This window comes from Cricetulus griseus, chromosome 3, assembly GCF_003668045.3.
Source record: "Cricetulus griseus strain 17A/GY chromosome 3, alternate assembly CriGri-PICRH-1.0, whole genome shotgun sequence".
Lineage (NCBI taxonomy): Eukaryota > Metazoa > Chordata > Mammalia > Rodentia > Cricetidae > Cricetulus > Cricetulus griseus.
In genome coordinates, this window is record NC_048596.1 from 28,416,026 (window position 1) to 28,432,734 (window position 16,709).

At 40.8% G+C, this 16,709-nt stretch overlaps 1 protein-coding gene across 4 annotated transcripts in view; it reads left to right on the plus strand.

Annotated features, from left to right (window-relative positions):
• The window catches only part of LOC100759343 (renalase), a 273,231-nt gene that overhangs the window by 236,192 nt on the left and 20,330 nt on the right, over positions 1-16,709 (plus strand). For 2 of the 4 annotated variants that reach the window (XM_027406388.2, XM_027406390.2), the window contains exon 7: positions 11,899-12,260. The exons of 1 other annotated variant lie outside the window; for it this stretch is intronic. In XM_027406388.2, coding sequence (XP_027262189.1) covers positions 11,899-12,051 — 153 coding nt within the window. In that variant the 3' untranslated portion in view covers positions 12,052-12,260. Of the gene's footprint in view, positions 1-11,898; positions 12,261-16,709 lie in introns of those variants that run through there. One more of the 4 variants, XM_027406389.2, reaches the window with a different exon arrangement.

A 16,709-nucleotide genomic window follows, 5' to 3' on the forward strand; every position in this document is an offset into this window, starting at 1 on the left:
CTGGGCAGCAATAAAACAACCAATTCAAGAGGCTAGAAAGGTGGCTCTGAGGTGAAGTGTGGGTGGTGCTTTTGCAGAGGACCCCAAGCTGGTAGCTCACAGCCACCTGCAGTTCCAACATCCTGGGATTCAAAGCCTCTGGCCCTCACCAGCACTGTACTACATGTGTGCAGCCACAGACACACACACGCGCCTCATAAAATTAAAAATAAAATATTCTATTTAGAAAATTGATTCAAGATTTTTCAAATGGAATTTCAAGGGTTCCCTAAATAGCCTAAAACAATTTTTTTAAAAGAAAAGCTAAATTGGGAGACCCACATTTTTCTGTTTCAAAACTACTACAAAGCTATAGTAATCAATTTAAAGTGGGACTGACATAAGGTTGGGAGAGATTGACAACACAAGTGAGAGCCCTGAAACAAACCCACATGCAATCAGCTGATTCCTGACAATGCTCCAAAGTCCATCAAATACGAGGGAAAACAGAGTCTCACCAGCAGTGGCACTGAAACAACTGTACCTCCATAGACAAGAGGACAAAGCTAGCCTCTGCTACATAAGGCATACCCAAATCTACACAAAATAAGAAAACAAAAGGGACCAGCTAGATGGTAAGAGCTAGCGGGTAAGAGTTCTGGCTGGCCAGAGCACTGGATGGTCTTTCAGAGGACCTGGGTCCAAATTCCTTTCACCCTCTAGGGGATCTGACACCCTGTTCTGGCCTCCATGTGTAGCAGGCATTTACACTATTCACAAATGTTCCTACAGGCAAAACACCCATAATATAAAAGGAAACAATAATATTTGTAAAAGAAAGTCAAAGGATAAATGAAAAAGAATTGATGGGTCACATGTCTGATAAGAATATCCATGGAGACTATATGAAGAACTCAATCCTACAACTCAACAGGGGGGAAAGCCTAACTTGAAAGTAAATAAAGGACTTGAGTGGACATGATGTCAAAGAAATGCAGATGATTACATGAAAATTTACTCAACACCATTATTCATCAGACAAGTGCATGGCAAGACCACAGTAAGATAAACCATTAGGGCTATAAATTTATTAGCATATGTTAATTATATAAAATAGTAGTTTTCACTGAGGATGGTTATAATTTTTTAAATACAAACCAGTGAATATTTGTGAGGATATGGAGAAGTGAAATGTTTGCACTTTTCTGTAAGGAATATACAGTGATTCAACTACTTAAGAAAACAGCTGGGTGGTTCCAAGTTAAACACAGAAGTAAATTATGATCATGTCATTCCACTCAACGGTTAGTTGTAAACTCAAAAGAGTCAACACTGTATTCAGATATTCTTGGCAGAAGTATTCAAAAATACCTAAATGTATACACAGCCCAAATGTTCATCAGCTGATAGAATGTGGCAGATCCATACACTGAACTACAATTCAGATGTAAAAATTGATTAACCACTGATAGATGATAGCTCATGGACAAACCTTGAAAACATCATGCTAAATGGAAAAAAGCAATCGCAAAGGGTCATATCTCAAATGATTCTATTTATGTGACATCTCCAGTATGAGCAGTTCCAGACACAACACTTGAGTATGTTGGCCACTCCAGGGCAGGCCTCATGTTCAGGAGTAGCTGACCAACTTATAATGGACTGCACAGTTTTTTGTGTTCTTTTATTTGGTTACAGTTTGGTAGTTTTTTATTTTGTTTTGTTTCATTTTGTTTTTCTGTTTGGGTGTTGGGTTTGGGGGGGATTTTTGTTGTTATTTGTTTTGGTTTTTAGGTTTGGAGGAGTTTCGTTGTTTTATTGGGTTCTTATTTGTTTTTTCAGAAAGAACTTAAAGTTGGGTGGGGAGGGAAGAGAAGAGGATCTGAAAGGACTTGTGGGGAAGAATATAACCAAAATATATTTAAATTTAAAAATTGTTTTAAATAATAAAAACATAATTTATAAGTCAGCCATGGTGGTGCACACCTTTAATCCCAACATTCATGACGGAGAGGTAGGTGGATCTCTGTTATTTCAAGGCTAGTCTTGTCTACAGAGTTCCAGGACAGGACAATAAGGATATATATATGTATATGTATATGTATATGTATATGTATATGTATATGTATGTTAATAAAAAAGAAAATGCTTAAAAAAGAAGAAGGTGGCTTAGTACTTGCCAATGGATGTACCTATTAGTGAGTTTTATGTTGTTTACCATATACAAAGATGGATGAATAGAAAGTAAGCACATGCATGTGTGCACTTACTCACACACACGGGGTGGGGGGGGGATACTGAATATCATTGGCTATTAGGGACATACAGTTTAAAACTTCAATAAGAGACTACTACTCATCTAAAAAAATGGCTCACATGAAAAAAATCTCTGAAGCTGGCAAATTCCAGAACAGATGTGAAGGAACTAGATAGAACTCTGGCATGTCACTGTGAAAAGGCAAGGTGTCACAGCTTCCCTGAGAAACCAGTTGCACCATCCTGCAAGGTTAAATCTATGCTCATCATGTGAGCCCATGAACCCACTCATAGGAATGAACACATTCACACCCAAAGCACCTTCCAGTTAGCATTCCAGCTTTATTAATAATTTTCCCAAACTAGAAATAAGCCAAGTATTCATTATCTAAAAGTAGGCAAAAATATTTGTTTATTTGTAAATGAAAAATTACTCAGCAATAAAACGGGTTCAGAATGTGAGTGAATCTCAGATGCATTAAGCGGATGGATGAAGTCAGATTCAAAGTCTGCTTATATGACTTTCTAGGCTGTGTTTAATTTTAACTTCAATTAAGCTGACTTTAAAACTACCTGTGCCTTTTATAATCCATCGTTGTCTCTCATGAGAGCACAAAGGCAACCCTTTTGTTTCCGTGGTATTAAAAGTAGAAGGCAGGCCATTTCAAGGACCCAAAATCCTTTTCCACCTTAATCCTGCATTTCAGAGAAAAAAGCTCCTAGGTCCCTTCAATGGGAAGGAGAACCAGAAAGGATGGTCAAGGACCAGGCTTCACGCTCATCGGGAAGAATGGACAGAGAACGGGAGAGGGGATGCAGAAGGGTTGATCAAGTTAAACATGAGAAGGAGTGGTGAGCAGAGAACAAAAGTTTTTCATTTTATCTCTGGATTCACCACTGGAAGCACTTTTGCCTCTATGTATTCTTTTTCTTCATTTCTTTCTTTTTTGTTTTGTTTTGTTTTGTTTTCCGAGACAGGTTTTCTCTGTGTAGCTTTGGAGCCTGTCTTAGAACTCACTCTGTAGACCAGGCTGGCCTCGAACTCACACAGATCCACCTGCCTCTGCCTCCCATGTGCTGGGATTAAAGGAACCACCACCACCCAGCACTTCTATGCATTCTACAAGCTCAAGCCATCAAGTTCACTAGAGACTGCTGCAGAATGTTTATGCTCAGATGAAATTAAAATCTATGTGTCCTCTCACCTTTCATGGTACCCAGCAGCACCTAGGAACAAGGCAAATATTTGAATAATTAATGAGTTAATATGCTAAAAGTTGCTAAAGGGCAGGACAATTTTCCATTAAATTAAAAATTCTAAAGGGACATGTGTTGTGACTATTGTGTTGCCTGTTCTCACTGAGACGGTGCTGGAGGAAACCATAGGGCGTTCTTTATGGGTGCTTGTTCTGAATAAAGTCTATCCAAATAGGCTGCTTCAGTGCTTTCAGAACTTGAAAAGAGACCCAATATAGACCTCAGTAATCAAACTCAATGTCAGCAAAGTGTGTCCTGTGCAGTTTGAGATCACTGGAGCTACTCTGTGGATCATATCATTGATTTGTGGCACGTTCATCTTGCATCTGCCCAATGGTTTATTAAAATTGGATACACAAATACCAATAAAGTGAACAGCCCCATTGAGAGTTGACCAAACTGCATCATTTTCTCCCATGCTGAGGACATATTGTAGCCAGTAGTAATTTTACAGCAGCCTTCTGTCATACTAGACATGAGGTTTGCAGCCAAGCATCCATAATACAGTAAGACTTTCCCTAAAGGGCAACAAAGAAATGGGCTTATGAAATCACCGTTAAATGTAATAGAACATTGAAGAGATGAGTAGACCAGGGGAAAGATGAAGTGACAAACAGAATACAGACAGCCCAATTAAAATTTACCTTCTCCACAGGAAGGTACCCATGTGTCGAGAAAGCTCTTTATGACTATTAGATTCTACAGCAAGAGATGAGGGGGCACTGGGATCCTTAGAAGTCACCAGTCAGATGTGGCGAATCATTCAAAGAAATAGATTTAAAAATGGGCCAAAAGGTACAATAAATACCCCAATTTGTCATTATTCTTCCAGTTCTGAGTCACTTTTCCATAATATCAAGTGTGTGATTGACAGATAATTTTAACACTATTCTTAGTGATACAGTGATAAAGACAGATATAACAGAGAGGTACTCTGTGTGTACTGTTCCTGGTATAACACAAAAACATAAGCATATAGAGAACTAAATTTTAAAGTCATGGGTGTTGAATGACAGTCACCCAGAAAAAAATGGTCTCTTTGCTTTCTGCTGCATGTAGCTTTCAAAGAAGATTTTGTCATGTGTGTCCTCTCTGAAACACTACTTAAAATTTTTTACTTCACTGAAGTTTAGCTACAATGTGTCAATAGTGTGAACTATTAGGTTCCCCAGCTTTTGAAATTAAAGTAAATGTTTGTATCCCAACAGACACATACACTGGAGTTAGCTTTGTGGTTCTGGGAAAATGTAGCTGTGAAAAAAAATAAAAACCTTTCTAGGGTAATATTTATGTTATCTAATGATTGCAGAAGCCTCAGTCCATAGTCACCTGGACAAGGTAGTTCTTGGTAGTGGGAAGGCCATAGAAGAAGTAAATTGTCACTTCATGACAACTGAGAAGCACAAGAGGGGTCAAAGACCCATCTTGTAATACGGGGAACAAGCCTTTAAGACATGGTCCATTATGGCACACTTACTCTGCTATTATGGCCTAGGTTTACATTTACATTTCAGCATGCTAGAAAGGGCAGGGAGCAGCTGGGTGTTGGTGGCACACGTCTTTAATCCCAGCCCTCGGGAGGCAGAGACAGGCGGATCTCTTGTAGACCAGCCTGGTCTACAAGGGCTAGTTCCAGGACAGCCTCAAAAGCCACAGAGAAAACCTGTCTCGGAAAAAAAAAAAAAAAAAAAGAAAAGAAAAGAAAAAAGAAAAGGCAGAGAGCCGTGAAAATGTGACCATCAGTTTTGTCCATCTTTTCCCTCATAGCTCTGCTTTCCTGCCAGTGTAGCCAATAACACACACACACACACACACACACACACACACACACACACACACACACACACACACACGATAGAGGATATTACTAGTTGGAATTTACCTCAGGCAAGTGAATGTGCAACTAGGAGGCAATACAGTTTCCCCGAATTCAGATAAAATTTAAGAGTTACCCTGAATGTGTCTACCAGAATGAATAAAGTTTTTTTTTCAAGATACAATATTAAAGTCACAAATGAGGACTTAAACATCTCTGCTATCAAGATTCGTACAAACTCAGGGGAATTAAAGTGACTCACTGGAATGTAATATAAGAATGTGGGGCCAGGCAATGGTGGCACACTCCTTTAATCCCAGCACTTGGGAGGCAGAGGCAGGCAGATCTCTGTGAGTTTTGAAGCCAGACTGGATACAAAGTTACACAGAGAAACCCTGTCTGGATAGGGGGAGAAAGAAAAGGAAAGAAGGAAGGGATGGAGGGGAGGGAGGGAGGGAGGGAGGGAGGGAGGGAGGGAGGGAGGGAAGAAAGAAGCAAAAAAAGAAACAAAGAAAGATGTGAAGTATTGTAGGGAAAAAACTGAAAATTCTACAGAAATGCCTTCTTCTGCCCAAACCACTAATTTTTTTCAATGGCCTCAAGAGTTGAAGGGATTTCCACCATACCAGGTTCTTCAACATAGGTGCAAACACGGGTAATTAAACCATAAAGACACTTCCTCTGCACCAAAATGGCAGATTATGAAAAAACCTACATCCCAGATCATATTTTATTTCTTAATTTATATCAAAATCATCTCTTTTAAAAGCAACTACCTTCCAGAGCCTGCATCTCTAAGGAGAAGCACAAAGTACAAGGCTTGGCAGCAGAGAATGAATCATGGCAGCTAGATGCAGAGGCTGGGGAGTGCAGGTGCTGACCACTTTACCGAGATCCTCACAGTATTATTAGTTCCTGGCTCTGAGCTGCATAGGTTAGGAGTCATCTTCTCCAACCCTATTTTCCCACAATTTCTAATTTTTGTATATGTGGTTCTGCAGAACTACACCTGCAGACAAAGCTTTCTTTCCAAATATAATTGGAGCCTAGGTATGACATTCTGTGGAAAACCAATAGTCTATAGGGGCGTTTACAAAGAACTGTCATTGAACTTGTAACATAGAGGAAGTGACTCTGCACCAATCCTTTTTCTTCATATTGAAAGGTCTCTAGTGTGGAGAATAGTGGGGCATGAGGCTATCTTTCCACTTTAGTGGAAAGAAAAAGAAAAACATTATTCCTGTTTTTTTATTACATTTGTTATTTAGTCTTCTGATTATAGTTGGTGTATAGGATCTTAAGCACTGCCAACTCTTATCAACTGGTAGTGACTACCTGGAGCACTGAAGCAAAGGTATTGCCGCCACTTCTGGGCTCAGTGGAAACAAACACCACAATCCATTAGTGATGTCTGTCAGGAGTTCCGGGACATGTCACCCTGATCCACTGTGGCACTGTTGGAGAAACCAGACTAGGCTCTGGATTCAATAGACTTACCTTTGTAAATACAGAAGTGGATTCTCTGATTAGTTATTCCTATCAGTTCTACGTGATGCTGTTCACTTAGATAGTAGACTGAGAAAATAAAGAGCTTGAACCAATATGGCTGGATGCATTAAAATCCAGACAATGAAGCGTTGTACATTGGTCAGGTGCTGCCTCAAGAGTCCTGACACACCTTTATTATCTTTTTACTCATGGGCTTTTTCTACTTGTTATATATTTCGCCACATCTCCTCTGTTAATCTATTTAATACTTGTCTTATTTCACCCATTATAAGATACCAACAAGGAGCCAGGAGACAGTCAAGATATGGTTTTCATACATGTGAACTTGGTTATTTTCTCATTAAAGAGGGCAAGCCCTGAACCACAAATTATTTAATTGTTTAAGCAGTCTGGCCAGTCTGGAAACTTTTGTTCCACTGAAAAGAAACTCCAGTTAAACCCTTTTTCTGTAATGTATGATCTGAACCTGCAGAGGGGAAATTGGTGGCTCAAGGGGAGATCCCAAGAGACCCAAAGGATGCACTCATAAGAAAACCATGTCGTCCGTGTTCTAGACAGTACCGAGAGAGCATGGGTGGTATGAGGAAGAGCATGGCTGTCAGGGGTCAGCAGCTCTGTGTTGCCAAAGAAATGAGTCTCGGGAAGACTTACTCAGTATATATCTTCAGTAACTTTTTATGTTTGCCAAAGATGTATTATAGTTATGATTAAAATAATGTGTGTGTGCATGTGTGCATGCGTGTGTAACTCTGGGTCTTAGAGTTTCTATAGATGTGGTAAAACACCATGATTAAAAGCAACTAGGAGAGGAAAGGAGTTATTCCATCTTACTCCTTCAGGTAACAGTCCATAGCTGAAGGGTGTTGGGGCAGGAGCTCAAGCAGGGAAGGAACTGAAGCCAAAGGCATGAAGGATCACTGCTTCTTAGCTTACTCACCTGCTCCCTTACATCCCAGGACCACCTGCCCAGGGACGGCACCAAGCAATGCCCTGGGCCCTCCCGCATCCATCACCTAGTAAGAAAATACGCCACCCACTTCCCTACCAGCCAGTCTTATGGGAACATTTTCTCAATTAAGATTCCTTCTTCCCAGGTATGTCTAGGTTTGTGTCAAGTTGACAAAACCCAGTATATCATGTTTAATTTTAAAAACCAAGCATTTTAAATAGTTACTTAGCTCTATGTATCTAGGAAATTCACACATGGGATAACTTACTGGTCCACATCCACGTAGAGAATATAAAAGGAATAGACACACCCATGAAATCCCCACTTGTGGTGGTTTTTAGTGCCTTCCAGTTGCCACCTCCCTAATGAGCCTGAGCACTCTTAAACTGACAAATAATAAGCAAAAGGGAGCTCTGGGGAAATGTTCTGCTCACTTGTGAGCTGGTAATTCATTGGTGCCATATAATTTAATTTACTCAATAGTAAATGCCAGATGCCAGATCACATGGCTGAAAAAGTGGGCCACTGATTAGCTAGCCAGCAGTTTGGATGAAATCAATCCCTTTGCATTGAAGGTGGAATTACCCAGTGAGGAAAATATGAAAGCATGGAGTGTGTTTTGGCAAGTGTCTTCAGCCATGTGAAGCAGAGAGTCCTGCAAGAGATGCCCCTGTCATTGTCAAAACCACAATCTCTCACAATAATACAGCCCTTGGCTATGCTTCCAGCCACAGCCAGGAACCACATCTCAATAGTTGTATTTAAAGGATATGCATGTAGGGCTGAAACAGCCCTGTAGAAATTCAGGTTTCTCTGGTTTACATGTGTGGCATGGCTGTACAGAAAGAACTCTTGCCTGCCCTGGGTAGCTAATGCAATCTAATAAACTTAGATGGGTTAGATGTATAAATTCAAAGCCAAAAAGGCAGAGTTGTTTTCTCCAAGTGGTTTAAACCCACCTGCAGAATAAAATGAAACCTCTCAGGTCTCCCCCATAATGGAGAGCCATTGTAGCAGAGAGCCCCCTTCCAGGCTAGTCTCAGGTCCCACCATTGTTCTCATTACCATCTGTCCTGTTTCCATGCTAAGATGCCCTCTCTTTCAGACTTTAAACATTTTGAAATTGAGACCTTTGCCACCTGAATATCTAAGGCCTTAGAAGTTCCCTTCTTTACTTGATGTTTCATTGACAAATCAAATAATCCAACTTGTTAAAATCCTACCTAAGCAGAATAGCCAGATCTGTGCTTCTCTGCCCCTAATATCTGCTCGTTTACTACCCAAAGGTCTTTATCTCAAAGGTTTCAAGATTATCATCTGTGTGTATAGATGTTTCTATGAAGTAGCCTCTAGAAAAGTGTGAATATGAGGCTATCAGCATTGTTTTTGTGGATGAATAACCCAGGAATCTCGAGATCTTTATCTCTTGTTAAAGTAAAATAAAAAGGGTTATGAACAGCTTTCTTATTTGCCTAGCATGCTGAAGCCTGTGGGCTCAGTTTTTCAGTACCCAGGAGCAGGGGAGACAAAACATAGCATGTAATCAAGGGCGTCTCTGCAAAGATTTTCTGATTTAAAAAAATCTGGTTCTCAGTCTGTGGGCTGCAACCCCTTTGGGGGTCTAGCAATGCTTTCACAGGGGTCACATATCAGATATCCTGCATATCAGATATTTACATTACAATTTGTAACAGTAGCAAAATTACAGTTATAAAGTAGCAACAAAGTAATTTTACGGTTGGAAGATCACCACAACATGAGGAACTGTAGTAAGGGGTTTCAGCATTAGGAAAGTTGAGAACTGCTGTTTTAAAGATTCTAAGGGATGACTAGGGGAGATGGCTTAGTTGGTAAGCATGTTTACTGTGCAAATGTGAGAGCCTGAATTGACATCGCCAACACCCACATAAGAAGATAGGAGCAGACAGTCCTATAATGCTTGGGTTGGATGGGTGGAGAAGGGATCCCAGAGCTCCTGGGCCACACAGCCTAGCCAAATTTGTGACTTTAAGTTCACAGACTGTCTCAAAAGATAAAAGTTGAGAGGGAAAGAGGAAGACAGCCTCTGTCAACTTCTGTCCTCCACAACCACACACCAAAGCGGGCATATTCATATACCACATTCACACATAGAAACAAGCACACATGCAAAATAAATTCTAAGCGTATGTGCTGCCTCACTCTAGAATCTAAAATCTCCACACCATAGTCAAGATAGTGTGTTTTATGTCTTCATTCTTTGCCTGATGTTAGAGGAAGCAAATCCTCTTAGCCCTTACTCCGTACCTACCCTCCATGAAGCTACTGGATAGAGACCTACCATGTGATATTTAGTGTGATAAAACCCTACCATAAAGGCCGGCTGGGTTCCCACTGTCTTAAGCTTGTCTGTGTCGGTATTCTATGGAGTTTGGGATGCTTCGGTAGCCAACCAGCTCAGTGTCCAACATAACTAAAATTTAACTCCTCCTTATTCTCTTGGCTCCAGGTGCTTAATGGCATCATCCACTTGACTCTATGAATACTCTTCCTGGAAATAACTTCTGCCTCTATCATTTCAAAGACCTTGTTATAAAAAATTAGTACATTCTACATACTCAGTAGCTATTTTTACTTATTAGTTATTACATCTTTAATGTTTGAAAGTCTGTATGCCTTCTATCTGTCCTCTCTTCCATGTCCCTTCCTCTGCACTACCCCCTATCCCAACATTCATGAATGCACAATCCAGCTCGTGCACACACACACACACACACACACACACACACAGAGAGAGAGAGAGAGAGAGAGAGAGAGAGAGAGAGAGAGTAACCAGCTCCTCCATAGTTTCTTAAACACCTAGGCATTTCCATACTCTGCTTCTTCTTCTCCTTGGAATGACCTTGACTGCCAAGACCATGCTTCCAGCAGACTCAACACAGTTTCCTACATGGATCAGTAGCACTTAATTTCTTGCATGGGTGGATATACACATGAAATGCATTCTACAAAAGCTGAAACACTTTCCAAACACTTAGGAGGTGCTCAGTAAATAGCAGAAGGAAGTCAGTCTCTGGCCTAGGACAGGGATGTAGTATTTTAAAACTCAGCTGCTCCAGTGCTGAGAACAGTGATCAGAAAACACATGAGAAAGGAGGGGCAGAGAGGATAGATACCTAAGACTGTTCACGCTACTTAACGAGTACCACAGACTGAGTGTGGCATATGTGTAAAAGAAGCATGTTTCTCACAGTCCTTCCTGGAAGCTGGGAAGGCCAAGGCCCAGAAATTGGCAGGTTCACTGTAGACTGAGGACCTGCTTCTTCATAGTTGGTGGATTTTAACTGTGTGCTTCCATGGTAGAAGCTATCAACAACTCCCCCTGCGTCTTTATAAGGGCACTAATCTTACACAGTGTCTTTCACCTCCCAATGGTCCTTTCTCCTAATACCATCACCATTGGGGTCAGGAGCTGTCTTAGTTAGGGTTACTATCGCTGTGATGAAATGCCATTACCAAAAAGCAAGTTAAGGTGGCAGTATTTGATTTACACTTCTGGACCACCATTCATCATCAAAGAAAGTCAGGGCATGAACTCAAAAAGGGCAGGAACCTGGAAGCAGGAGCTGACGTAGAGACCATGGAGGGAGGGGCTGTTTACTGGCTTGCTCCTCAGGACTTTCTCTGCCTGTTTTCTTGTAGAACCTAGCACCACCAGCCTAGGGATGGCACCACCCACAGTGGACCATCAAGAAGGTCTTCCCCTAATTAAGAAAATGCCTTAGAGGCTTGCCTTGAGGTCCCCTCCTCTTGGATGACCTTAGCTTAGTCAAGTTAACATAAAATTATCCAGCACAGGATAACAACATGAGAATTTGGAGAGGGCAGGTAAGCATTCCAACCATAGTATCTACAAATCTAGGAATTCAATGCATTTCCAGTTATTTGGTAATTGAAATTTTAAACATTTGAGAAGATGTATACAAATATTTTGGCAAGAGGTAACCTTTGAGATAGTCTCTCCCTTCCCCCCCCCATGTGTAAAATTTTAATTTCTCCAAGTATCAAAAGCTTAGTGGGTATTGCTGTGACAGGGCAGTGGCACACTGAATGTCAACTCCAGCCTTTTTTTCTTCATTTTTGCTATTTTCAGGTTATAAACTCAGCTGCCAACTGTCCCGGCCAGATGACTCTTCACCTCAACCCTTCCCTGGTGTGTGGCGGGGATGGATTTACTCACTCCAACTTCGATGGCTGCGTCGCCTCGGCCCTGAGTGTCCTGGAAGCTTTAAAGAATCATATTTAGGGTCTATGTTCTTGTTTTCTACATTGACTTGGGGATTTTTTTTGTTTTCACAGACCTCTGTAATTAATTACTCTGTTTTCCATTTTGTGGAGAGAAATTACTTGGAAAAATGTCTCCAGTTAATTGTCATTTTTCATGTGAAATATAAAAACAATGTTATAATTTTGATAGCTACCACCCATAATAAAATGATAATTTCTTAGACTTTGCCCCTTTCCCTGCTTCTCTGATTTTCCATGACCAAAAATCCTTCTTGGAGTAAAATGGTGCTTATGAGGAACAAATAGCCCATCCCCAGAATTATACTAAATCAAAGTTCCTATTCAAGGGCCCAGAAATTTATTAGCCTTTTGAAAACTTCAGTTCTGAATAAAGAACAATGGTTATGAAGTCTCATTTTGTAACTTCACACATCCTTGAATTGACATTTTTGCAAATAATTGAAATGCAAGATTTCTCTAAGATGTGGATTAATTTTTGTTTCCCATTTACTTTCTGAGTTATTAAGGCTCTTTGTAGTAGGTCGCATATGTCACCAGACTACAGCTTGAAGAGAAGCTTGACCCACAAAGGGTTGACAGAAAGTGACATGAATAATCTTCATTTCCCAAGTTACACAATACTTTTTAGTCTTAAAGCAAATTCCACTCTTTGTATGTGAGATAAAAGTTAAGCAGAACTGAGAGGAAGTTTATCAGTCTTTAACACTAGATCCTCATGGTTGGTACTGCCCATTATAGCACTGGGACTGTGTCACAGCTAATGAATTTTCTGTTGCTCAACAAAATCCTACCAAACAGAAATAGATACATTTAAAAAGCTCTCAGTATTTTCTAACTTAGCAGTATGACATGGCACCCATATACTTCAGTATCTGGTCTCGTGATTGCTGACTGGAGAAAGATTGAGCCTCGGGTTTCCAAACAAGCTATTTGTTGTGAATTTGGAAAGCAAATGAATGACAGTTGGTCTTAAAAAAAAATTGTGGGTATAAGGTTTAGAATACAGTTAGGAGTTCTGCTGGTTTATTAAGTAGTGGTAGTAGGTTCTCCTCCAACATCTATAACCTTATGTGCCCGGGGTAGTTGGCTAGGTTTCTAGGATTAGGCATGATTTTCATCTTGTTGAGAAGACTTTAAGTCCTTTTAACAGCTGCTGGGTACCACCAAAATATGAATACTATTGCTTTAAGGGTATCTTTTCATGCTGGGCATTGTTGTGGTCGTAGGTATCACAGCTGGATAGGACTATTGGTTCCTTCCTTCCCTTGTCAGTCAGCTTGCATAGCACCTCTCAGTACTATGAAAATTTGTCTCAGGGAGGAGGCTTTCAGGTCAGATCTAGCCTTATCCTCCTGTGGACTGTGTCCAAAGTGTCCTCAACAATTGGATCTTACCTCCACAAAGGGCAACAAAGGGCAACAGCAACAGCATATATTGTTTGGGGATATCTCTTGGATTCTCCTGGCTAACAACTGAAAAGGGGGTTTCTTGTGCCTTATGATGGGGTTTTTGTTCATCTATGGCTCTGGTAGTAGCATTGTTAGCCTAATTAACATGGCATCATCTAAACTGTATTTACCACTCATCAAATGAGTCTTTCTTTGTGGCTGATGGAGAGCATTACAGAAAATCACAACTGGTCAAAAGGCAAAGAACAACTTATGAGATGTCTGGCCCCAGTGAATAGACCTACAGTACAACTAATGCACCTAATCCTCAGAGAACATTTTGGAAGAGGGAGCAAAAAGATTGTAAGGGCCAGAGGACCAGGAAATCTGCTGTGAAATTGTGTCTCCTAGAAGTGACAGGGAAGCTGCACTCAGCAGTGTGACTACCTGTACAAGACTTGAATAAGGACACCACTGGACAGGTTAGGGTGGGAAGGGGAAACCTCATGGGGCCCCACCCCTGAACAAAGAACTACAGGTAGCTAAGGAATGCTGAGAGAGAGAAAGTTAGTCTTTCCCAAGGAGAAGACTCCTAACTAGTTATCCAGTTCCAAGTGGTCAGCTCTGAAATCACATACATAAAGCAATACTGAATAGACTCAGCATATTTTATTTCAATATTCATACATATATGTAACAATAATAAAGAAAAAGAGGCCATGAATTTGAGAGTGGGGAGTAGACCTGGGAGGGGCTGAAGGGAGGAAAGGGGAAAGGGGAAATGATGATATATATATATATATATATATATATATATATATATATATATATATATCATATATATTGAGACAGGGTTTCTCTGTGTAGCTTTGGAGGCTGTCCTGGCACTCACTCTGTAGACCAGGCTGGTCTCGAACAGAGATGTGCCTGCCTCTGCCTCCCAAGTACTAGGATTAAAGGTGTGTACTACCACTGCTTGACTTTAGTTTTTAAATAATTGAAAAAGAAACAAATTTAAAGATGGCCTTAAATTTATGATCTCTCTGCCTCCTGAATGTTGGGATGACAGGTGCATACTATAGTTTTGGTTACTTTTCAGTTGCTGTCATGAAACACCATGACCAACACAACTTGAAGAAAGAGGCTGTTGGGGCTTACAGTTTTAGAGGATGAGTCCATAACCATCATGGTAGGAATGCTGGCAGCAGGCAGGCAGACACAGCACTAGCGTAGTTGCTGAGACTTACATCTTGAGACACAACCATGAGGTAGAGAGAGCTAACTGGATATGACATGGGCTTTTGAAATCTCAAAACCTACTCCTAGTGGCACCCCTCCTCCAACAAGGCCACACCCACTCCAAGAATGCCACACCTCCTAATCTTTCCAAATAGTTCCATCAACTAGGAATCAAACACCCAAATATATGAACCTATAGGGGCCATTCTCATTCAAACCACCACAGTCCCATGCCCTGTTCATGTGGTGCTGAATACAGAGCCCAAGGCTTTGTATATTCTACGCAGGTACTCCACCCACTGAGCTATATCTCCAGCCCCCTATTCCGTCATTTTGAAAGCAAAGAAATAATAATTTCAGACTCCTAAACTAGGAAAAATGTATCCAAAGAGTTTGTCCCTGGGCAGTGTTTGATACAGTCACCTGCTTGTTCTTGCGGCATGCACACCTACACAGACACTGGCAGAATTATCTGGTTTGTCGACAAATAAGGACCTGTTCTTCTGGCATTGAGGATAGCTTGCCTTTTATCAATAAATGGGCAAAACTCAAAAACTATAAAGCCTACATGTGGCTTGTGTCACTTTGTTTGAAAGCATAGGATGGAAAGATAAAATGTAGTTTCTGACATAAAATAAGGAAAAGTGATTTATTCCATGACACCCATCCATGTTTGATGAATATTTGTTTGCCTTTATTTTTTTTTCAAGTATCTAAAAAGTCATTCAACTGCCTTTATTACTTTGTTTTAAACAGATGTTTGTCTGAAGCCATTGGACAGAAAGTGTTCTGAAACCTTAAGAACAATGGCATACTTATGTCCTGCAAGTGAAGAAGAACTTGTAAGGTGGGAAATGGGTTAGTTACAGAATCCTTCTTCCAGGCCCTTACTAAAACGTTTCATAGCTATTTATTCTAAGCATGGTAGCCTGCCACTTCTGCACATTTTGTTAGAAGTTGACCAAGTGAGCAGACTCCATCCCCCCCAATACCTAGCTCATTGTGACTTCACTGTTTCCATCATTCCAAAGACCCCCTACCACCTTTTCATTTCCACTTGCCTCTTGCCCTTTAGAAAGGAACTAGCTAAGGAAATCCATGTCCTGGTAGCTATTAGAAAGATGCTATAAGCCGGGCAGTGGTGGTGCACTCCTTTAATCCGAGAACTCGGGAGGCAGAGGCAGGCGGATCTCTGTGAGTTCGAGACCAGTCTGGTCTACAAGAGTTAGTTCCAGGACAGCCTCCAAAGCCACAGAGAAACCCTTGTCTCAAAAATACAAAAAAAAAAAAGGATGCTATAAAAGACTGTAGGGCAAGGCTGTCCACCATTAGCCTATGGGGGTCATCGGTGCTTCGAACAGTGCTAGGTATATTTCTACTTCACACGACCACACATTGCCAGTGTATTTCCAAGTAAGGACTTTTATTAGTCAAGCCAGCCAAAGAGAGCTGCTGTGTTTTGAAAGGCACATATTCAAGTGAGAAACGACTTGAGCGGTGGGTGATTTAATACTTGTTAGCTGATAAATATAGCCTTTGCCGAAATAAAACTTTATGATGCCCATTGAAGAGCTTAATTACTGAACTGTCTCTGTGCATCTTGCTCAGGCAGCCACGGTGACAGATTATAGCAGTGGAACAGTGTTTGCACCTTTGGCATTTCTGAAAGGGAAGGGTATGACTAAAATCACCAGGAAAGCAGTAATAATCCCCGACCAGATATTACGGAGGAGAAAAAAAGACTCTTCTTTGAGTCACCGAGCCTTCTGTACACAATGCCATCATACACACCCCCCACCTACCCACCACTTTGTTCAGGGAAAAAGAACAAGGTCAATTTTACATTCTTTGGCATTTCATCCTTATGGAAGTATGTGGGTATATATCTGCCCATATTTCTTATCTTCTGAAGGCCTCTGTGAAATAATCAGGACAGAAAATTCTTGTCCACATTTAACAAATAAAGAAACAAAGAGCTAGAGCTGGGTCAACCAAGGTCATATAATGGCATGCCAGGACAAGAACCAGC